We start from the raw sequence: 23780 nt of genomic DNA, 5'->3' as shown, positions 1-23780 counted from the left end.
TTTGTTTTGGAGGTGTTCAGAACAAGGTTAAGGGTAGAGAAAGCTTGTTGGACACTGAAAGCGTTGTTGTAGAGCATTTAACACAAAATCCGGGGAGGGGCCAGCTGAGTATAAACCTGTATCATCTGCATATAAATGGATGAGAGAGCTTCCTACTGCCTGAGCTATGTTGTTAATGTAAATTGAGAAGAGTGTGGGGCCTAGGATCGAGCCTTGACAGGCAGTGGCTGAAACAGCAGATTTTCTGACTTTATTCACTGCACTCTTTGAGAGAGGTAGTTAGCAAACCAGGCCAAAGATCCCTCAGAGACACCAATACTCCTTAGCTGGCCCACAAGAATGGAATGGTCGACCATATCAAAAGCTTTGGCCAAGTCAATAAAAATAGCAGCACAATATTGCTTAGAATCAAGGGCAATGGTGACATCATTGAGGACCTTTAAGGTTGCAGTGACATATCCATAACCAGATTGCATACACATCCAAACCAGATTGCATACCAGAGAGAATACTATAGACATCAAGAAAGCCAGTCAGTTAATTATTGACAAGTTCTTCCAACACTTGATAAACAGGGCAAAATAGAAATAGGTCTGTAACAGTTAGGATCAGCTTGATTTTCCCCTTTAAATAAAGAACGAACCGTGGCTGCCTTCCAAGCAATGGGAAACTACCCAGAAAAGAGAGACAGGCTTGGCATTGATAGGGGCAGCAACCTTAAAGAAGAAAGGGTCTAAACCATCTGACCCAGATGTTTTTTGGGGGTCAAGTCCCAGGAGCTCCTTTAGCACCTCGGACTCAGTGTCTGCCTGCAGGGAGAAACTTTGTAGCGGGGCAGGGGAAATAGAGGGAGAAGCATCGGGGATAGTCATTAGAAGGGGTGGGAGATGAGGAAATGTTGGACGGGCAAGGAGGCATGGCTGAGTCAAATAGGAATCCTGACTTAATGAAGTGGTGATTAAAGAGCTCAGCCATGTGCTTCTTGTCAGTAACAACCACATCAACAACATTAAGGGACATGGGCAGCTGTGAGGAGGAGGGTTTATTCTCCAGGTCTTTAACAGTTTTCCAGAACTTCTTGGAGTTAGACCCACAGAGAGAGAAATGCTCCTTAAAATAACTAACTTCGGACTTCCGGATAGCCGGAGTGCACTTATTTCTCATTGCCTGAATGAGAGCCAGTCAGCCTGAGTATGCGTGTGCCGAGCGTTTTGCCAAATGCAATTCTTGAGGTGCAGTAACTCTGCAAGATCACGGTCGAACCAGGGGCTGAACCTGTTTTTAGCTCTCATTTTCTTTATTGGGGCGTGTTTGCTAACAATACCACTGAAAATATATAAAAAAGAAGGTCCAAGCATCTTCGACAGAGGGGGACTGTTCCAGACTTCTTCACCATAATCTTGTCTTGATTCACAGAGAGTAACACGCCTCTCTCTATCTCTCAACACAGGGTCCCATTGCTCCTCCCTCTCTGTTCGCTCCTGCCCCTGGCGGTCCCAGCCCCCTTCCACCAACCCCACCCCCTGGACCCCCACCAGTATTCACAGGCGAACTGCCACAGGCCGACAGCACCACGGCCCAGCACTCGGCTCTCTTCGCCCAGCTGAACCAAGGAGAAGCAATCACTAAAGGTAGCCAAGCCACTGTCACCCAGGGGTTGAAGAGCTCTGATCCAACTGCAGGGGAGGGAGGGAAAAGAAGTAGAAACAGAAGAAGAAAGGGAGGGAGAGTTGAAGAGGGAGGATGTGGGTTGAATCAACAGTTACAGAGTTCTGAAAGCAGCACTGCCCAGCACTCAGCCCTGTTCGCCCAACTGAACCAGGGATCCAAAGGTAGCCAAGACAGGAGAGAAGATGAGGAAGAAGGAGGGGGAGAAACAGAAGGAGAAAGTGAGGGAGAATTGATGAGTTGCTGTGTTGTGAGGACATAGAAATAGTCATTATATTTCTATGTTGTGCTTATTAAACAACAGTTAGGGTCAAAGTTTCTCAAATTTAGATTTTTTGATCGGGCATTTTTTTATAAATTTTTGTACTAAAACAATATCTTATTACAATGAAGTATCCTCTCTCTGTTCACTAGCATTAAAGCACGTCTCAAAGGACCAGATGACCCATAAGAATCCCGCCCTTCGCTCCCAGGGAGAGGAGAATCACGCCTCCCCATCCAAGAGCCGGAACCCCGGCGGCTCCTCCAACCTAGCGCCTCCCCAGAAACGACCCCCACTGCTGGAGCTGGAGGGGAAGAAATGGAGGGTGGTATGTTACCTAGTGTCTTGCCTCGCCTGCCAGGCTTCTAAGTTTTGCTATTATCAAAATTGAGGACATAGAGGATCTTAAAGAATGTCTAGTGCGTCAGGAACGTTTTGGTGCTTATCACATATTCAATGACCAAGACTGCTGTTAGTGTGACAGTACACTTTCGGAGGCGATTGTGATGTCTGGTGCTGAACCCAATGAGGTCATCCAAAGGTGAATGGTCAAACCGGAGAGGGGTCAGACGTTCACAGGTCTTGTTTGTTGTTTCTCCCCACAGGAGTACTTTGACCAGGCTCATGACCTGGTTATCAAGGAGACAGAGCTGAGACAGGTGGCCTATGTCTTCTGCTGCAGCAATTCTACTCTACAGATAGAGGGAAAGATCAACTCCATCATTGTGGGTGAGTTCAGCCATTTGTTGTATTACTTCTGAGTTGATAATACTGTATTTCTGTTATTAAGGTTTGATCATTTATACTGCAACGTCATTTACGAAGGAGTGGCCATACACAGTGGACAATTTCTTTGTCATCTTTGACAGGATCATTCCTGTATCTCTCTCACTCACTTATTTCATGCTTTCCTATGACGTTCACCTCTGACAGATAACTGTAAGAAGCTTGGCCTGGTGTTTGACAACATTGTTGGCATTGTGGAAATAATCAACTCAAAGGACATTCAGTTACAGGTCAGCTCAAATTTCATACATGTTCAAGCAAATAACATACAGTATGTGTTCTCTTTCCTCTCTGCATCTAAAGTTCAGCTTCAATGTACCTGCAATAACCCGATCATAGATGTATAGTACTGGCACATTTAGTTTTATATGTTATGTTGGGCCATGAGTTAGGTGCCTCTGAGTTAGGGCCATTACTTTTTTTTCCTTTTCAGGTTACATGGACAGGAAAAATTACTGTCCCTAGACTAATTATAAGATGGAAATATCTGCCCCACTTTTCTCCAGGTGATGGGTAGAGTTCCTACCATCTCCATCAACAAGACAGAGGGATGCCAAGTCTACCTGAGTAAGGACGCTCTGGACTGTGAGATCGTCAGCGCCAAGAGCTCCGAGATGAACATCCTGGTACCACAGGATGACGACTATGTGAGTGTGTGTTAAAGGGTGTGTTGAGGGCTTGCATTTCCAACATGTCTGTCTGTCTGTCTGTCTGTCTGTCTGTCTGTCTGTCTGTCTGTCTGTCTGTCTGTCTGTCTGTCTGTCTGTCTGTCTGTCTGTCTGTCTGTCTGTCTGTCTGTCTGTCTGTCTGTGAGAGATAGTGTAAGTATGAGACTTAGTGAGAGTGTGTCTGAGTGTGGTTTTGTTTTTAACATTGTCTGTTTAACAGAGGGAGTTCCCAGTTCCTGAGCAGTTCAAGACCGTTTGGGACGGGTCCAAACTGGTGACAGAACCCACAGAGATCGCTGGCTGATTGCTGATATTTCCTCCTCATCGAGATTATCTCTTATTACCCCCATTTATTCCTCATCTATTTTCCCTCTCCGTCAGAGGTTTCACAAACCCTTATAGGCTGGCTATCACAAGTAATAAAAGGGATCCTGTACCACACAGTAGTGCTGTAGGTCAGTTGATTGTACGCCTGATTGTATGTATTAAGATTACATTTTGTTTCCTCTGCACTTTGAAATGGTAGATTGTCCTTGAACTGTTTGTTCAGCTTATTTGTTGCAGAGCACTCTCCTTCACAAAACTACTGTACTATCCACAGAGTTATGGTAAGCCTGCTATTTAAACAAGCAGTATTTTTGCCAGGTTTCTTCGTGTAGAATTTCTGTGTTTGGCAAATAAAGTTGCATTAAAATGAGGAATAGCGAGGAGCCTTTATGTTAATCTGTTAAATCTGTTTATGCAAAATAAGGTAACGTCTCTCAAACAAGTATCTGGCATCATAACTTACTTGTGTGTGCCATAACAAAAAAGGTGTTTATGCAAGTAGGCTATGTGTACAACATAATTACTTCTTTACAAGTTAACAGCTGAAAAAGCTACCCTGATAAGGCAAACCTTGTATTAGGATATATTATGGATGTGTCTTTTGATTGGAGAGAACCTTCAGATTCCGTACTACTTGGCATTGTAATGTTGTTGTTTTATGCTTTGTTGTGGTGACTTGATTTGAGACGCAGAATGTATTGAAGAATGAGGTCGAGTTGACTTTTGATTTGTATGATATGTAGGATGAAGAGAATGTTCCACGGATAAAATTGAACGGCCAGTTTGAAACTATATGGTCAGTTGAGAGGAGTTCTAGAGTATGTTCTACAAGATGTTGAAGCATACACTGTTTTGGTTTGCTTTAATACTCTACAATACTAAACTATTCACATCTAGCTGTTCAGTTAACAGTTGTATCATGTTTATACTGCATGGTAGTGTTCTCCCAGCTAGCACATTTGGTTCCTTGGAAGTTGTGGGAGCGTATGTTTTTGATTTCACATTTCTGGGAAGGAAGCTATAAGTTTCCTGACCAGTAGAACTGATTTTTTTTTAAAACATTCTGTGAACGGAAGTAAAAATGTTGCCTGTTCTGGGAACTTACATTTTTAGGATGAAAGTTTTCCTGGAAAGTTTGTATTAATGTTCTGAGAACGGTAATGTAATTTGAAGGTAATTAAATAACGTTCTGAGAACATGTTTCAATAAGACTTCTAATAACACTGCTAGCTTAGTTTAACTATTTTGAACTCCAAGCACAGATAGAACAAATGAAAATGTATTCGCTTAGGCATTAATCATACAATTTTATTTTTTATTATGGTATGGCGTCAGTGAAATTCAAACCTATTATCTTCTCTTCTCTATCCATGGAATTATTCCACTACGCCACCAGGACGGGGCTGAAAGTACTACATTTCCCACCACAGAAACAGCTCTCAGAAAATGATGTGTTAGCTGGGTATCCTGCTCCATTCCTAGAATGTTGTGAGAAGGTTGTATGCAAAATAACCATAGGGCAACACTCCAGCCAAGCTTTAAAAACAAATGGTTCTCAGAACTTTGTGCTAGCTGGGGTAGCACTGAATTAGGATGGAGTGTTTTGTTTTTTTGAACACGTTTTTTATATACTAGCCTATATTGCATTGACAGCAGACTTAATTGACAAAGTGAAATGGAAGTTAAAAAAAGTGAAGGAGAACAATAGCGAGAACTTACTTGCATTTGATAACTAGTTTAAGATATATCTTGCTTATCTCTTGTTAAATTTCTTAACCCAAATATATGGTTGTAGCATCACCACCAGTAGATTGATCTGTCACCAGCACTGCATAAGCCTTAATATGCTTAGATATAAATCAACATAGAGAAATGTTTTTCATAATGTTCAATGTGTACTGAACTATTGTCAATATACGTACCTGTTAGTCTGAATACACCACTGTAACCTTAAATTATCTTCATTTCTTTAATGCATTTTGTATTGGGACACAAATGCATCAGCATTTAGATGGGGTTAATACACTGTTAGTGCTTTTCACATGTCTTTATTCACACCCAGCAGTAAATTTAGTGTACATAAATGTATCGTTTTTCACATTAAAATCTAAACTTTAGTGCTTGTGTGATGTCTTGACATTCATTTGGACTTGAGAATCTCTTATTTGTGTTACATTTTATTCAGTGCCATAAAGGTGGAAAAGAGAAATGTTCAGAAATTGGATTCCTCAAATACATTTTCAATCCAGGTACTGTAAGTGTTCAAGTAAAGACCATAAGTGATTTTCAAACACAAGTGATTACATAAGTCATTAGAAACCTTAACCTGCAATACAATTTACAACACACAAAACATCTAAAATGTTCATAATTTCTTTCATTAGTTTTCACCATTATACATTCAAACACATGAATATACATTGTCAGTGTTTGATAACCATGTTTCCCTGAGAGTCTTGGGTGAAGAGCAACTCCTCTCCTTCCTCTTCAAGCAGGGTTTTATCAGCAGCAAATATACTGTCTCTACCACTAGCTAATACATTAGTCTGGTCCTTTATTGGGCTTCTTGATACCAGAGCACGGTGTGCAATCACCCTGAAGCCCTCAGAGTCCTGTGTGAACAGCATGGCAAGAGTGTCTCCCTCACACTCTCTCAATGGTTGTTCTAGAACACGTTTCATGGACTGTTCTAGAACATGCATCTGTGGTGATGGAAGATGTGGTTTCGTCCATCTGTGAGTGGAAACAGGGCTGAGAGGAGGAGACATCTTGTTTGGGGATGGCGAAGACATTGATCGTGGTAAGTCATTCTCTTTCCCTTCTAGCTGCTGTGATATCAAATGAGAAGGGACAGCCCTTTTCTGGGTGGAGCTTCTATCCTGGGCACCCAGCCAAGCCCTGAATCCACCCTCACTCTGCAGGCTCTCCGGGAAAGCAGTGCGTGAGTCACTGGCCTGTCTTACTCCAACAAGGAGTTCCTGGTGTGTCAGAACACACTGCCCCTCAGAATCTGGCTCACTTAGATCTTGACTATACTGTGGGCTGCTACAGGCACTCCATTGGTCCTGACGGCACTCCTCCTCATGAGTATCAGTCTCTACTGGGGGAGAGAGAGCCACAGAGAGCCTTCTCTTTTTGTCTGGTTCCTCCATCTCCTCAGACTGATGGTCCATGTTAAGATGGGGCATATGGGAAACCTCCCAATATGCTCTTTCCCTGAAGCTCTGCCTGTCCCACTTACAGCCTGCAGCATTCTCTCCCTCCGGGCTCATCTGTAGGGTGGTGGGTTGAGCTCCTGTACTCTGTTCCCCTGACTCTAAACCCGCTGCACGTTTCCGTTTGGTTCCGCTCCCAATGTTAACACGCCTGAGTGAAGTTGAGGCACATCTGGTGGAGGTGGAAGGTGTACTTGGCTCTGGAGACGCAGGTGCCTTTTGGGCTACTGTAAAAGAGAGTGACATGGGGAGCCTCTAAAACATTATTGGCATATTACACTAACAACACATTACTTACTGTAAATAACAATTGCTGACATGATTCCATTTGTTGAAGTACAGCCTAATCCCGAAGCAGCATTTCCTCTGCACCTGAGCTTACCTTTGCGCTGTGGGGTAAAGAATGAGGATATAGAGCTCTGTTTGTTGACAGGAATCTGGATTTTTGTCTGTGTAAAATTCAGCGCCACTGCTAAGCTGTAGCCTCCAGACCGGGCCAGAGGATTCAGTTGTTCCGAGATGGGTCGCAATGGCCTTCTCTGGAATGAGAAATGAACAGTTTTTAAAAATGACAATTAGGGAATGTATTCAGTCATTGTCTCCACAAGTTCAGAGTAAGGAAAACATATAGTATATTATGATAAAGAATCATAGTAGTGGACTATCTTGTTTCCATGACAACAAACTCAGCTGGGTCAGAACCAATGAGTCAGACGTTTTCCAAAGCACAGTACCTGTTTAGCCTTTTGTTTGAGGTCTACAGTGTCCAGCCAAACCCCACACTCCTCCTGTGTTGAAGCCTGAGATTGCGCTTTGGAGGTCTTCATGGTAAGGTAGGACAGGCTTGCGAATGATATTTGGAAATTAGCCTGCTTCGATTTGCATTGAAACCCCCGGTTGCTTTGGATGACAAAATAATTACTGTCATGAAACAAGGTAAGAGCTTTTTCACAATTGAGCTAAAATACAAGCTATCTAATTGGATTTTCAGTCTTACCTTGTAACCAAGCTATGTTGTGTCTTTTTTGAGTCTCGCGCGCCAGAAAATAATTGGGCTTCCACTTGCCAGATATTGCACATGAAACTCCACTCACTTTATAAAAGTATCAGTAGAAAATATAATTCAAATATACATTTCCTCATGTGGTAACACGTTTCTAAATTGTTTTTTTTTTGTATTTTAACACTTATTTGGAATTTGGCTTATTTTAAGTGAGGCACAGAAGGGCACCTTACGTTTTGCAACGTCTGTGGGTCCTTTGGTTCCGCGAGGGGTGTGTTTATACTGACGTCACTTCAGTTTGCCAAGGGGGTGAGTTAAATATTTACAAAACATTTTGATTTATTATTGAAGTATTGGTCGAATAACATGTATATATTATTTCAATCGACGTCACAGTAGTGTATTGGGAACTGGCCTACCTTATCCAGCCAATATATTGTGCCAAATGGGTGATTGTTTTGGTTAAATAAATCACAAAGGAAATGCTAGCTAGCTAACTAGCTTATTTTTCATAAAACATCTACAGTAGCTAATGTCATCTTTGAATGTTGTTGTTGACATCTATGTATCTAATCATTGCCCTTACCAACCTTTGTAATTGGCTAAACGATTGGTGAATTCACCAAAGTGTAGCTAGCTAGATAAGCTACATTGCGTGCTTGTTAGCCAATTGAGGACTTCCTGCTTGTATTCTCTCTTTGCTAGCTAACTAACGTGACAGATCGCTACAGTTTACAGTCAATTAATTAACTTTGATGTTATAGCTAAAGTATTTGAAATGCATCTGTAACATGTATTACTTTTAATAGATAAAGTTGTGAAACGGCAGCAGTCACCATGTTTCACGGAATACCTGTCGCAGGAGGTATGGGAGGAGGTAAGTTTTACCTGAGACAGTCACAAATGTGCTCAAGTACAGTGAAAGGCCTTTCTTGCAACTCCAACCCAACAATGCAATAATCAATATCAATGAAGCACTAAAAAGAACATAAGGTAGAACCAAAAACACATGAGAAATGGAAATAAGAAGAATACAAGAAAGTAAGAAGACCCAGGCTTTTTTAGAGACATCTTATAGACGTGATCATCAAAGAGATGTGGTCTTCTTATAAAGCATCGCTGTTATGCCTTTATACTTCTCTTCATTATAGCTCCTGTCAATAAACCGGAATTGTATGAGGTAAGTGGGGTTTTGTAGGGTTTACATAATTGAATGGCATATTTGGTGGAGCTTTGAGTTTCCTGCAATGTTACCAGCTTTTTAAAAATCCGAAATAATGCAGTTTGTTTTTTAGGAAGTAAAATTGTACAAGAATGCCAGAGAGAGAGAGAAGTAAGTGAACATTGACTGTAGATTCATGATAAACGCTATTCACAAACCATGTAGGTGAGATGTTAACATTGAGCGTTGTGCTTGTATTTATCAAGGTTTGACAACATGGCAGAGCTGTTTGCTGTGGTGAAGACCCTTCAGGCCCTGGAGAAAGCTTACATCAAAGACTGTGTGACTCCTAATGAGTGAGTTTATATACTCTGACTGGTTGTGTGTGTGTGCACGTGTGTCATAGACCAGTGTTTCCCAACCCTGGTCCTCAAGTATCCCCACATTTTATTTTATTTTATTTAACCTTTATTTAACTAGGCATGTGAGTTTAGAACAAATTCTTATTTACAATGACAACCTACCAAAAGGCAAAAGGCCTCCTGCGGGGACGGGGGCCTGGGATTAAAAAAATAAATACAATATAAATATAGGACAAAACACACATGACAACAAGAAACAAAACACTACATAAAGAAAGACCTAAGACAACAACATAGCAATGCAGCAACACATGACAACACAGCATGGTAGCAACACAACATAACAACAACATGGTAGCAACACAACATAACAACAACATGTTAGCAACACAACATGGTAGCAGCACAAACATGGTACAAACATTATTGGGCACAGTCAGCAGCACAAAAGTCAAGAAGGTAGAGACAACAATACATCGCACAAAGCAGCCACAACTGTCAGTAAGAGTGTCCATGATTGAGTTTTTGAATGAAGAGATTGAGATAAAACAATCCAGTTTGAGTGTTTGTTGCAGCTTGTTCCAGTCGCTAGCTGCAGCGAACTGAAAAGAGGAGAGACCCAGGGATGTGTGTGCTTTGGGGACCTTTAACAGAATGCGACTGGCAGAACGGGTGTTGTATGTGGAGGATGAGGGCTGCAGTTGATATCTTAGATGGGGGGAGTGAGGACTAAGAGGGTTTGATAAATAAGCATCAACCAGTGGGTCTTGTGACGGGTATATAGAGATGACCAGTTTCCAGAGGAGTATAGAGTGCAGTGATGTGTCCTACAAGGAGCATTGGTGGCAAATCTGATGGCCAAATGGTAAAGAACATTTAGCCGCTCGAGAGCACCCTTACCTGCCAATCTATGTCTCCGTAATCTAGCATGGTCATCTGAATCAGGGTTTGGCAGCCTGCAGCTTTGATATGTGCTGAGAGAGTACTACATACTACCAAGTACTTGTGACTACCTCAAGCTCTAAACCATCAGAGGTAGGAATCACACATGTGGGGAGAGGGGCATTCTTTTTACCAACCCACATTTCTTTTTTTAAATAGTTTTTTTTAACCTTTATTTAACTAGGCAAGTCAATTTAAGAACAAATTCTTATTTACAATGACAGCCTACACCAGCCAAACTCGGACGATGCTGGGCCAATTGTGTGCCGCCCTATGGGACTCCCAATCCCGGCCGGTTGTGATACATTCTGGATTCGAACCAGGTTGTCTGTAGTGATGCGTCTAGCACTGAGATGCAGTGTCTTAGACCACTGCGCCACTTGGAAGCCCCGTGACATGACCTTTGTTTTGGAGGTGTTCAGAACAAGGTTAACGGCAGAGAAAGCTTTTTGGACACTTAGAAAGCATTGTTGTAGAGCATTTAACACAATATCCGGGCAGGGGCCAGCTGAGTATAAGACTATATTCTCTGCATATAAATGGATGAGAGAGCTTCCTACTGCCTGAGCTATGTTGTTGATGTAAATTGAGGAGAGCGTGGGGCCTAGGATCGAGCCTTGACAGGCAGTGGCTGAAACAGCAGATTTTCTGACTTTATACACTGCACTCTTTGAGAGAGGTAGTTAGCAAACCAGACCAAAGACCCCGCAGACACCAATACTCCCACAAGAATGGAATGGTCTGCCGTATCAAAAGCTTTGGCCAAGTCAATAAAAATAGCATTTCCCTTCCAAGCAATGGGAAACTCCCCAGAAAGGAGAGACAGGCGTGGCGATGAAAGGGGCAGCAACCTTTAAAAAAAAGGGTCTAAACCATCTGACCCAGATATTTTTTGGGGTCAAGTTTAAGGACCTCCTTTAGCACCTTAGACTCAGTGACTGCCTGCAGGGAGAAACTTTGTTCCGGGGCAGGGGAAAAAGAGAGAGAAGCGTCGGGGATAGTCGCATTAGAAGGGGTGGGAGAAAATGTTGGACGGGCAAGGAGGCATGGCTGAGTCAAATAGGAATCCTGACTTAATGAAGTGGTGATTTAAAGAGCTCAGCCCCCCGAACCAGGGGCTGAACCTGTTTTTAATTCTCATTTTCTTTATGGGGAAGTGTTTAACAATACCACTGAAAATATCAAAAAAGAAGGTCCAAGCGTCTTTGACAGAGGTGATCAAGCTGATTCTATACCGTTTTACAGAGGCCAGTTCATGAAGGAAGGCTTGCTCATTAAAGTTTTTTTAACAAGCGTCTATGACAAATCAGGACAGGTCGTTTCACTGAGCAGCCATTACGAACACAGGCTGTAAAACAGTGATCTCTAAGGTCATTACAGAAAACACCAACTGATACCTATCAGGATTATTTGTGAGGATAACATTGAGGAGAGTAGCCTTTTCTGGGTGTTTGGAGTCATACCTTATGGGATTTGTGATAATCTGAGAAAGATTTAGAGAATTCCATTGCTTTAGGACTTGGTAAGGTGGTTTAAGCATGTCCCAATTTAGGTCACCTAGCAGGACAAATTCAGACTTAGTGTAAGGGGCCAGGAGAGAGCTTAAGGCAGGTAGGGTACAGGCCGGTGCTGATGGAGGACAATAGCGCCCAGCAACAGACAACAAAGAGCTATTTGAATGTTTAATGCTTAAAACCAGCAAATCAAATTGTTTGGGGACAGACTTGGTGGAGACAACCGAGCACTGATGGTGATCCTTGGTAAAGATTGCCACTCCTCCACCTTTGGAAGATCTGTCTTGCTGAGAAAGGTTAACATCAGTATTCTAAACACTCTTTCTTAACCACGTCTCAGTAATGACCAACACATCTGGATTGGAGCTGTGAACCCACACTTTCAATTGATCCATTTTAGGTAATAAGCTTCTAGTGTTAACGTGCAGAAAACCCAGGCTTTTACGAGAGCAGAAATCAGTGAGGCAGATATCAGAGCACAAGTCAGGATTGGTGCTAGCAACAGTAGATGGGCCAGGGTACATGCACATTTCCAGATATCATCAACAGTAATCAAGGCATGGCATAGTACAAGGAGAGCTTTGCAGTGCTGATTTATGACGTCTGAATGTGCATCAGGTGGCAATATTGTACAGCAATTTCATCAGATAACATGAATACAAGGCCGGTGAGAGGTGGTTGGAATAGGATGGGAGGCCAAAAGTCTGTGTCACCAATAGAGAGTCAAAGTCCCGAGTGTGGGAACAAACAGCCTGTCCCACGGTTGGGTAAAGACAGTTTGTAGTCAACAAACTATGCAGGAATCATGAGGCAAAATGCACAAGAAAAAACTCAAATATTGACTTGGGGCTAGCCATTGTCAGTTCAGAGTCACTCGCCCCAACAGTGCGTGTGTGTTGGAGGCAAGCGAAAGCTCGGGAGAGAGGGGTGAGTGTGGTGGAGGTACCTGTACCAGACAGGGGGAGACAGGCCAGGGCAGACAGTGAACAGAGAGGGTTGAGTGTGGTGGAGGTACCTGTACCAGACAGGGGGAGACAGGCCAGGGCAGACAGTGAACAGATCACCAGGTGGAATCCAAGCAGCAGGCAATGGGAGTAGGTGTCACACCCACTTGGGAGAAGCTTTTATTTCTGGAGGCAGATTTCTTGTAGAAAATGCCAGTGAATGGTCTTTGAACAGCAGGAGGGGGCTTCAGAGGAGCTTCAAAGACCCCTGACACTTGTTGGGCCAAAGGCCTTTTACTTCACACCTTAGTGCTAATTGAATCTGGCTCAGTTCCAGGTTGGAATGGTGTCCTCAGGTCTCTGCTGTTTGTTGGCTAGAGCACCCTCCGTATAGCTTGGGAAAATAATACCTTGGAAGCAGTAATCTCTCTGGTTAATTTTGGTCAGAATTAGGTTGTAGGTTTTGATCTGGAGCAAAGGCCATGCTGTGGAGGGTAGCATCCTGCATATGTACCTGCTGAAAATCCAAGTTTATGTAACTCCAAATCTATCCTTTTGAAAAAAACATGTTGAAAAAAATGGTACTTGTGCCTTCAGAAATCTTTCACACGGCTTGACTTTTTTCAGAATTAGTTGTGTGACAAGGTGGGATTCAAATGGATTTAATTATCATTTTTGGTCAACGCTCTACATAGAATACTCTGTCAAAGTCGAAGAAACATTTTTTACAAATGTTAGAAGTTATGAAAAATACAAATATTTCTTGATTACTTAAATATTCAACCCCTTGAGTCAATCAACACATGTTAGAATCACCGTTGGCAGTGATTAGAGTCTTTCTGGATAAGTCTCTAAGAGCTTTGCACACCTGGATTGTACAATATTTGCTCATTATTAGTTAAACTCTGTCAAGTTGGCTGTTGATCATTGCTAGACAGCCATTTTCAAGTCTTAAGTCAAAACTGTAACTCGGCCACTCAGGAACATTTACTGTCGTCTTGGTAAGCATCTCCAGTGTATATTTGGCCTTGTGTTTTAATTAATTTGTGTCCCAGTGTTTTAATTAATTTGTGTCCCAGTGTCTGTTGGAAAGCAGACTGATCCAGGGTTTCCTCTAGGCTTTTGCCTGTAATTAGATCTATTATGTTTATTTTTATCCTAAAAATCTCGCTAGTCCTTGCCAATGATAAGCATACCCATAACATGATGCAGCCACCACCATGCTTGAGATATGAAGAGTTGATACTCAGTCATGTGTTGGATTTGCCCCAAACATAACACTTTCTATTCAAGACATAAAGTAGATTTGCCACATTTAAGCAGTTTTAATTTACTGCCTTATTGCAAACGGGATGCATGTTTTGGAATATTTTTATTCTGTACAGGCTTCCTTATTCTGTACAGGCTTCCTTCTTTTCACTCTGTCATTTAGGTTAGTGTTGGGGAGTAACTAGAATGTTGTTGATCCATCCTCAGTTTTCTCCCATCACAGCTATTAAACTGTACATTTTTTAAAGTCACCATTGGCCTCATGGTGAAATCCCTGAGTGGTTTCCTTCCTCTCCAGCAACTGAGTTAGGAAGCACGCCTGTGTCTTTGTAGTGACTGAGTGAATTAATACACCATCCAAAGTATAATTAATAACTTTACCATGCTCAAAGGGATATTCAATGTCTGCTTTTTTAAATATTTTTTTTTATCTCGCTTTGCAAGGAATTGGGGAAACCTCCCTGATTTTTGTGATTCAATCTGTGCTTCAAATGCACTGCTCAACTGAGGGACCTAACAGATAATTGTATGTGTGGGGTGCAGACATTAGGTAGTCATTCAAAAATCACGTTAAATACCATTTAAAAAATGTAACCAGGTAAGCTAGTTGAGAACAAGTTCTCATTTACAACTGCGACCTGGCCAAGATAAAGCAAAGCAGTGTATCACAAACAACAACACAGAGTTACACATAGAATAAACAAACATACAGTCAATAACACAATAGAAAAAGTCTATATACAGTGTGTGCAAATGAGGTAGGATAAGGGAGGTAAGGCAATGAATAGGCCATAGTGGCTAAATAATTACAATATAGCAATTTTAACACTGGAGTGATAGATATGCAGAAGATTAATGTGCAAGTAGAGATACTGGGGTGCAAAGGAGCGAAATGAATAAAATAAATAACAGTATGGGGATGAGGTAGTTGCATGGGCTATTTACAGATGGGCTATGTACAGGTGCAGTGATCTGTGAGCTGCTCTGACAGCTGGTGCTTAAAGTTAGTGAGGGAGATATGAGTCTCCAGCTTCAGTGATTTTTGCAGTATTATTGCACACAGTGAGTCCATGAAACTTTTTTGTGACTTGTTAACCTCTACGAGAGCGTTGTTGTCCCCCCCCTGCGGGACAGCTGAGCTAAGGTAGGCTAATGTGATTAGCATGAGGTTTTAAGTAACAAACAAAAAATCCCAGGACATGGACATATCTGATATGGGCAGAAAGCTTACATTCTTGTTAATCTAACTGCACTGTCCAATTTACAGTAGCTTTTACAGTGAAATAATACCATGATATTGTTTGAGGAGAGTTCACAATTATGAACTTGGAAATGTATTAATAAACCAATTAGGCTAATTTGGGCAGTCTTGATACATTTTGAACAGATATGCAATGGTTCATTGGATCAGTGTAAAACTTTGCACATACACTGCTGCCATCTAGTGGCCAAATCTAAATTGCGTCTGGGCTGGAATAATACATTATGGCCTTTCTCTTGCATTTCAAAGATGATGGTACAAAAACTTTTTTTTTTCTCTTTCGTATTATCTTTTACCAGATCTGTGTTATATTTTCCTACATTAATTTCACATTTCCACAAACAAAAAGTGTTTCCTTTCAAATGGTATCAGAATATGCATATCCTTGCTTCAAGATCTCAGCGATCACTGCCTCATTGCCTGCATCCGTAATGGGTCAGCGGTCAAACGACCTCCACTCATCACTGACAAACGCTCCCTGAAGCACTTCAGCGAGCAGGCCTTTCTAATTGACCTGGCCTGGGTATCCTGGAAGGATATTGACCTCATCCCTTCAGTAGAGGATGCCTGGTTATTTTTTTTGAATGCCTTCCTCACCATCTTAAACAAGCATGCCCCATTCAAGAAATGTAGAATCAGGAACAGATATAGCCCTTGGTTCTCTCCAGACCTGACTGCACTTAACCAACACAAAAACATCCTGTGGCGTTCTGCATTAGCATCGAACAGCCCCCGTGATATGCAACAGGGAAGTTAGAGAAGGAAGTTAGAAGTTAGAAACCAATATACACAGGCAGTTAGAAAAGCCAAGGCTAGCTTTTTCAAGCAGAAATTTGCTTCCTGCAACACAAACTCAAAAAAGTTCTGGGACACTGTAAAGTCCTTGGAGAATAAGAGCACCTTCTCCCAGCTGCCCACTGCACTGAGGATAGGAAACTCTGTCACCACCGATAAATCCACTATAATTGAGAATTTCAATAAGCATTTTTCTACTGCTGGCCATGCTTTCCACCTGGCTACCCCTACTCCGGTCAACAGCACTGCACCCCCCACAGCAACTCGCCCAAGCCTTCCCCATTTCTCCTTCTCCCAAATCCAGTCAGCTGATGTTCTGAAAAAGCTGCAAAATCTGGACCCCTACAAATCAGCCGGGCTAGACAATCTGGACCCTTTCTTTCTAAAATTATCTGCCGAAATTGTTGCAACCCCTATTACTAGCCTGTTCAACCTCTCTTTCGTGTCGTCTGAGATTCCCAAAGATTGGAAAGCAGCTGCGGTCATCAAGGGGGGGACACTCTTGACCCAAACTGCTACAGACCTATATCTATCCTACCCTGCCTTTCTAAAGTCTTCGAAAGCCAAGTCAACAAACAGATTACCGACCATTTGGGATCCCACCGCACCTTCTCTGCTATGCAATCTGGTTTCAGAGCTAGTCATGGGTGCACCTCAGCCACGCTCACAGTCCTAAACGATATCTTAACCACCATCGATAAGAAACAATACTGTGCTGCCGTATTCATTGACCTGGCCAAGGCTTTCAACTCTGTCAATCACCACATCCTCATCGGCAGACTCAATAGCCTTGGTTTCTCAAATGATTGCCTCGCCTGGTTCACCAACTACTTCTCCAATAGAGTTCAGTGTGTCAAATCGGAGGGCCTGTTGTCCGGGCCTCTGGCATTGTCTATGGGGGTGCCACAGGGTTCAATTCTTGGGCCGACTCTTTTCTCTGTATACATCAATGATGTCGCTCTTGCTGCTGGTGAGTCTCTGATCCACCTCTACGCAGACGACACCATTCTGTATACTTCTGGCCCTTCTTTGGACACTGTGTTAACTACCCTCCAGACGAGCAAATGCCATACAACTCTCCTTCCAGGGCCTCCAACTGCTCTTAATACAAATAAAACTAAATGCATGCTCTTCAACCGATCGCTGCCTGCACCTGCCCGCCCGTCCAGCATCACTACTCTGGACGGTTCTGACTTAGAATATGTGGACAACTACAAATACCTAGGTGTCTGGTTAGACTGTTAACTCTCCTTCCAGACTCACATCAAACATCTCCAATCCAAAGTTAAATCTAGAATTGGCTTCCTATTTCACAACAAAGCATCCTTCACTCATGCTGCCAAACATACCCTTGTAAAACTGACCATCCTACCAATCCTCGACTTCGGCGATGTCATTTACAAAATAGCCTCCAATACCCAACTCAATAAACTGGATGCAGTCTATCACAGTGCCATCCTTTTTGTCACCAAAGCCCCATATACTACCCACCACTGCGACCTGTATGCTCTCGTTGGCTGGCCCTCGCTTCATACTCGTCGCCAAACCCACTGGCTCCAGGTCATCTACAAGACCCTGCTAAGTAAAGTTCCCCCTTATCTCAGCTCGCTGGTCACCATAGCAGCACCCACCTGTAGCACGTGCTCCAGCAGGTATATCTCTCTGGTCACCCCCAAAGCCAATTTCTCCTTCGGCTGCCTCTCCTTCCAATTCTCTGCTGCCAATGACTGGAACGAACTACAAAAATCTCTAAAACTGGAAACACATATCTCCCTCACTAGCTTTAAGCACCAGCTGTCAGAGCAGCTCACAGATCACTGCACCTGTACATAGCCCATCTATAATTTAGCCCAAAAAACAACCTCTTCCCCTACTGTATTTATTTATTTTGCTCCTTTGCACCCCATTATTTCTATTTCTACTTTACACTTTCTTCCACTGCAAATCTACCATTCCAGTGTTTTACTTGCTATATTGTATTTACTTCGCCACCATGGACTTTTTTGCCTTTACCTCCCATATCTCACCTCATTTGCTCACTTTGTATATAGACTTATTTTTCTACTATATTATTGACTGTATGTTTGTTTTACTCCATGTGTAACTCTGTTGTTGTATGTGTCAAACTGCTTGCTTTATCTTGGCCAGGTCGTAATTGTAAATGAGAACTTGTTCTTAACTTGCCTACCTGGTTAAATAAAGGTGAAATAAAATAAATAAATTAAAAGGTCCTGAGCTACAGGCAGTTAGATTTGGGTATGTCATTTTAGGTGAAAATTGAAAAAAGGGGTGGATCCTTAAGAGGCACATTTATACTCCTGAACTTATTTGGGCTTGCCATAACAAAGGGAATGACTCGACATTTCAGCTTTTCAGGTTTTAATTTGTACAAATGTCTAAAAACAATTCCACTTTGACATTATGGGGTATTGTGTGTAGGCCAGTGACACAAATTATATTTTAAATTCAGGCTGCAACACAACAAAATGTGGAAAAAGTCAAGGCATATGAATACTTTCTGAAAGTACTGTATGAGGTTGCTTCAACATTAGAGAATGAGATCCATTACTGTGTGTTTCCATCAGGTACACGGCTGCTTGCTCCAGGCTACTGGTGCAGTACAAGGCTGCTTTCAAACAGGTCCAGGGATCTGACGTGGGTTCTATCGATGACTTCTGCAGGAAGTACAGAGTGAGTTTATATCAGTCACACTGCTTTGAGTGGAGTGCAGCTTTTGCAGTTAATGGAATCCACTCACTGTAAGGTAAAGTGGCTGATCGCAGATGTGTATGTGCTTTAGCCATCTGCTGGCTGCTGAACTCTAGAACAATATCTGAATATGAGTACATTGGTTTGTATTTCATATTGTTCTCCTCTCCCTTCTCTTGTATATCAGCTTGACTGCCCGCTAGCTATGGAGAGAATCAAGGAGGATCGACCAATCACCATCAAGGATGACAAGGGCAACCTGAATCGCTGCATTGCTGATATCGTATCGGTAGGTCTCTTCGCCATGCTCATGACATTAAACACTAAGGGATTTCAGACGCTGGGATCACTGACATTTTTTTGCCAACATTGAAGCATTTGCGGTCCAATATCGATTTAATAATAAAGTGCGTTCTGTTCTGGCATGAAGTCTTTTTCTTAATTTTTCGCATGTTCTGGCTCATCCCAGAACACTGTTGGTGCCCCCTTAAGTGCCACAGCAAATTGCATCCCACATCAATCCTGCCAAGATCCAGCAGGGCCGCTGAACAGAGAGGAACAGCATAGGATAGATATAACACACAAATTCAAACTCTTTTATAAGATCAGACTGGTAGGAAAGGAAAGGAAAGGGGGGATACCTAGTCAGTTGTACAACTGAATGCATTAAACTGAAATGTTTTACACATTTAACCCAACCCCTCTGAATCAGAGAGGTGCGGGGGGTTGCCTTAATCGACATACACGTCATCGGCGCCCAATGAACATTGGGTTAACTGCCTTGCTCAGGGGCAGAATGACTGATTTTTACCTTGTCAGACCACACATTTTGAAAGTGTGTGATTTGTTCTGCAGTAAATTTCAGGTTTCTGACAGACAGTGAAATCATCAGTTAAGCTTACACATTATTGTCCTTTGTCTCTGTTTCTCCTCTCTTATCCCCAGCTCTTTATCACGGTGATGGACAAGCTACGTCTGGAAATCCGGGCGATGGATGAGGTAAATAGATCAAACTGAGGTCAAGTGACAATGAACATCAACATATCACCTCTAAAGTAATTAGGGCTTGGAAAGCCTCAGTCCCTATTTTTAGGCTACATAGGACAATTCTGTTCTTTTGCTCATTTTTTTAGCAAAACATCTGATGTGATTGGTCAGAAGATGAATAATTGGACAAAAGATCAGAATTGGGCTGCCTGTGTAAACGCAGCCATATAACCTGTCAGGTAAAGTGGTTAGGGTCCGGTATTGTTTCTATGTTTCATTGACTGATGGGGTGGTTTGAATTGATCAGATCCAACCAGACCTGAGAGAGCTGATGGAGACCATGAACAGAATGAGCAACATGCCCCCAGACAATGAGGCCAAGGACAAAGTCACCCTCTGGTAAAGATATACCTCACTTACACACATTTAGGGCTGGTTTCCCAGACACAGGTTGAGCCTAGTCTTGGACTAAGAAGCACTTTCAACGGAGAATCCTCATTGACCATGCTTTTTAATATATGACTAGGCTTAATCTGTGTCTGGGGAAACTGGCCCGTATTGTCTAACCATGACAGTAGGTGTAACACTAAAATAGTATAGTAATTCCGAAGGTAAAAAGTTGCGTGTTTTCCTCTTTAGGTTGACCACTCTCAGCAGCATGTCAGCCTCTGATGAGCTGGACGACTCCCAGGTTCGCCAGATGCTGTTTGACCTGGAGTCAGCCTACAACGCCTTCAACCGCTTCTTACACTCATCCTAATCTACCCATCATCCAGGACTGTTGTCACCTTTCTTATATCATTGTACTATCCCTTCCTCTCCTCTCTCGCTACGCGTCTCAGAGGTCAATCTCCTCTGTTTGTGGTCTGTACTATTCAGTGGAATAATATCTTTCTTCCTCCATCTCTGGTACAGTACTTGTCTGTCTTATCCTTTGAACTCTGACCTAGACTCTTGGCTGCGTCCAGTGCTGTGAACCAAGTGGGTTCCTCCTGTTCAGTGAGATGCCTAGTTGAGTTGTAGTTCTCTAGCCTGAGTGATGGGGCACTGTGTTAAGACTACTCATATCAAATTAAATTTGATTTGTCACATGCTCCGAAGACACCAGGTGTAGACCTTACCGTAAAAATGTTTACTTACAAGCCCTTAACCAACAATGCAGTTTTAAGAAAATATTTACTAAATAAACTAAAGTTAAATTTTTTTTTTTTTTTAAGTAACACAGTAAAATAATAATGAGACTATATACAGGGGGTACTGATACCGAGTCAATGTGGTATCAGCCTGTTCTAGCATCTACAGTACATAGGACTGTGTTGACGTCTGGTGTTGTCATACCAACACAAGGCCCGGTGTGAGTCTGTACCCTTTAAAAGTCACTTTATATGAAGACAAGATATTTGAAATACAACATGTAAAAAAGTGACCTGGGGTGTGTTTAAGAAGTTTGGTCAGCCAAAACTTTGATAATGGGATGGAAATAACATTTTGAGATGGAAAATGAACTGCTAAATTTATGTGAAATACAGTGTTGCTGTTCCTCATCTGCACTCTGAGGCACTCCAATAATTTGTGTACAGGTTATTCCTGGCAATGGATGTTCATTTAACTCAAGTTGAAACAGTTGATGGACAGGTGGGCCTTAAAATAGTTACGGCCAACCTGTAATGCACCCTTATTGATGATCATGTTGAAACACTCTAGTGAATGAAATGTGTTTATCTATGATTTTGTTTCTCATTTGATTTGAGTACATTTTATATTATAGTACTATACTTCAGTTAACATTCTTAATTCAGTTTTTGTTTAGATGTGAGGATTTGGCCACATTAGGTGGGCAATGGAGATGGGTGGATTCATAGAATTTCCTCCTCCTTTTGGGATGCTGACTAAATGGTGTTTCACCCCTCAATGAAAATTAGGGAGAGCATATTTATTAACAATTACCATTGTAAATAATGCAGTTTTGAATTTTAAAAAGCATGTAACACTTTTTAGAAATAATATTTAAAAACATCTACCTCCAACTTTGGTGTCTGCCTGTTATCATGTTTAGATATATGTCTGAATTCTAAGGTCATTCATTGCACATTTTGCTTGGTACACTGGGTGCGTTTGTAAATTCACTCTGGAGTACCAGAGAGCGCTTAGAGTGTGCTCTGGGCATTTGTAAAAATTCAGAACGTTGTTAGATTGTCAGTTTTTGTAAATTCAGAGCGTTACGCACTCGGGGCGTTAAGAGCACACACTGGATGCTCTGGCCAAGGAGTAGGGTTGATCCGAGTGTTCTGGCCTCACAACAGCTTGGGTGCGTCTTCTTCGTTGAGGTTTAACAGTGGTTGGCATCAATAAATGTTGCATTACTGCCACCTACTAGACTGGAGTACAACTCCCTTATACTTTGCTTGAAAAATAAAAAATACCCTACCATCTAACACAACACTCACAAAAAATAACACCACCCTACTCCACTATTTAAATCTATTTAGTCCTACCTCAGGCCAACAACCTGAAATAATGGGACTACCACTTAACACTCTTCTGATGTCTCGCACACTCAAATACCTCTGCAGCTGCCACCACAACCTCAATTTTCTGCGACTTACATTCCATCCCTGCAGTACAGTTGATAACCATTGCTATAAATGCTAAAAATCCAATCTCACTGAAACATATCACTTGTTGACCTATCCCTCTGTACTGGTACAGATCTACTACTCACACCACTCCTCTCAGAATCTCTCCCCCTTGACCCATCTTCCTCTACTGTCTTCACTGCCTCAGCGTATGACAACTTCTGCACTACTGTAACCCTGAAACCTCAACCTGGCTCTCTTGCATGGGACATTTCTGATCCCCAGCCACATGGGCACCCCTACGATTAACACATACCACTACTTTCCTCAATGTTACACACTCCTTTGTCTCATGCCCTTTGCACACTTCTCACACATAGGAACCTCCCTCCAACACACTGCTGCCACATGCCCATAAGCTTGACACCTGTAACAATGTGATGCATTTGGCACAAAAGCTTGTACAGGATAACTTATATATCCTAAAATCAATTTGTCGGGCAACGACTCAACATCAAAACTCAAAAGAACAGACAATGACTTCTGTTTCACCACTCACGCCACACTGTCTGTGTTGCATCAAACACCTGGAATCTTCCCCTTCAGTTGGTCAACTTTTACATTTACTGCTACCCCAGTAAACACTCCTTTCACATTTCTTGTCCCCATTCGTTTAACGCAGAGCACCTTCTCCCTCTGACCAGCAGAAACACAAATTATCACAAGACCACTTTTGGTTACCCTCACCAATGATTCCACAGCCCCCAACTCTGTTTTCACCCACCGTGAAACCACAAATGGATCAGCCAAAAGGCAAGGGTCCATTTTTTCCAAAAGCTTCACTCCTGTCACAGACTCATCTTTATGCTGACCCTCGGTGCAAGCCTCGGGCTCCGAGAACTTCACCACACCTACCACCTCTAATACTTCAACCTCATTCGCATCCATTTCTCCTTCTGTCTTCAGCTCACTCTGTTTTACACTTTCTACCATTCTTCTTTAACAAACCATATCCTTTTTTTCTGCCATTTTTAACCGACTCAAGCTCACCCTCTTCCTCCCCCTCTCTCTCTTAGACCTCCTCAGCCTCTTTTTCCCGCCATTCCTCCTCTGTATTCCAAGTATATGTCGCCTTATGATAATACTGCACTTCTCCTGCCATACATCTTGTTCTTGCCTTCTCAAGGGATGCCATTTAACCGGCTGTCACAATCTCCGTACAGTCAGCACAAACCCCGCGGGATGTAGCGCTCAACAGTGCATCCCACTTATCGATTCATAAAATAAAGCGTACGGCTCCTTTAAAAGCTTTTGGGACGGTTGTCACTAG

The 23780-nt window shown here is 42.3% G+C and overlaps 3 protein-coding genes across 8 annotated transcripts in view; 2 read left to right on the top strand and 1 right to left on the bottom strand.

Annotated features, from left to right (window-relative positions):
- Nucleotides 1–5828, top strand: part of LOC115173990 (adenylyl cyclase-associated protein 2) — a 68684-nt gene extending 62856 nt beyond the window's left edge. For both annotated transcript variants that reach the window (XM_029732559.1, XM_029732558.1), the window contains exons 8-13: nt 1451–1631; nt 2083–2258; nt 2536–2659; nt 2864–2946; nt 3223–3363; nt 3605–5828. In XM_029732559.1, the coding sequence (XP_029588419.1) occupies nt 1451–1631; nt 2083–2258; nt 2536–2659; nt 2864–2946; nt 3223–3363; nt 3605–3688 (789 nt within the window). In that variant the 3' untranslated portion in view covers nt 3689–5828. The remainder of the gene's footprint in view (nt 1–1450; nt 1632–2082; nt 2259–2535; nt 2660–2863; nt 2947–3222; nt 3364–3604) is intronic.
- Nucleotides 5829–5872: 44 nt separating this feature from the next.
- aunip (aurora kinase A and ninein interacting protein) lies at nt 5873–8208 on the bottom strand. Of its 4 annotated transcripts, none has more exons than XM_029732554.1 (4): nt 7924–8208; nt 7661–7847; nt 7309–7465; nt 5873–7153 (listed from the first exon to the last, which is right to left on the bottom strand). In XM_029732554.1, exons 1-4 carry the CDS (start codon nt 8004–8006, stop codon nt 6135–6137), a joined length of 1446 nt encoding a protein of 481 aa, XP_029588414.1. In that variant the 5' UTR covers nt 8007–8208; the 3' UTR covers nt 5873–6134. The 4 variants fall into 4 exon arrangements, with proteins under 4 accessions (XP_029588414.1, XP_029588415.1, XP_029588417.1 ...); XM_029732555.1 differs by having other exon boundaries at nt 7661–7826; nt 7924–8207; XM_029732557.1 differs by having other exon boundaries at nt 5873–7181; nt 7661–7826; nt 7924–8206.
- Nucleotides 8161–22243, top strand: LOC115173991 (vacuolar protein sorting-associated protein 28 homolog). 2 transcript variants are annotated; one of them, XM_029732562.1, is made up of 10 exons: nt 8161–8238; nt 8739–8806; nt 9081–9109; nt 9225–9262; nt 9358–9447; nt 18764–18869; nt 19075–19176; nt 19833–19886; nt 20182–20273; nt 20514–22243. In XM_029732562.1, the coding sequence occupies exons 2-10, from the start codon at nt 8767–8769 to the stop codon at nt 20632–20634; spliced, it is 672 nt and encodes a 223-aa protein (XP_029588422.1). In that variant the 5' UTR covers nt 8161–8238; nt 8739–8766; the 3' UTR covers nt 20635–22243. The 2 variants fall into 2 exon arrangements, with proteins under 2 accessions (XP_029588422.1, XP_029588421.1); XM_029732561.1 differs by lacking the exon at nt 8161–8238 and adding an exon at nt 8269–8378 and having other exon boundaries at nt 20514–20652.
- The last annotated feature ends 1537 nt before the right edge of the window (nt 22244–23780 follow it).

This window comes from Salmo trutta, chromosome 34 (assembly GCF_901001165.1).
Source record: "Salmo trutta chromosome 34, fSalTru1.1, whole genome shotgun sequence".
NCBI classification, from domain to species: domain Eukaryota; kingdom Metazoa; phylum Chordata; class Actinopteri; order Salmoniformes; family Salmonidae; genus Salmo; species Salmo trutta.
The sequence above is the reverse complement of the archived record's forward strand: the minus strand, read 5'-3'. Positions and strand labels throughout refer to the sequence as shown.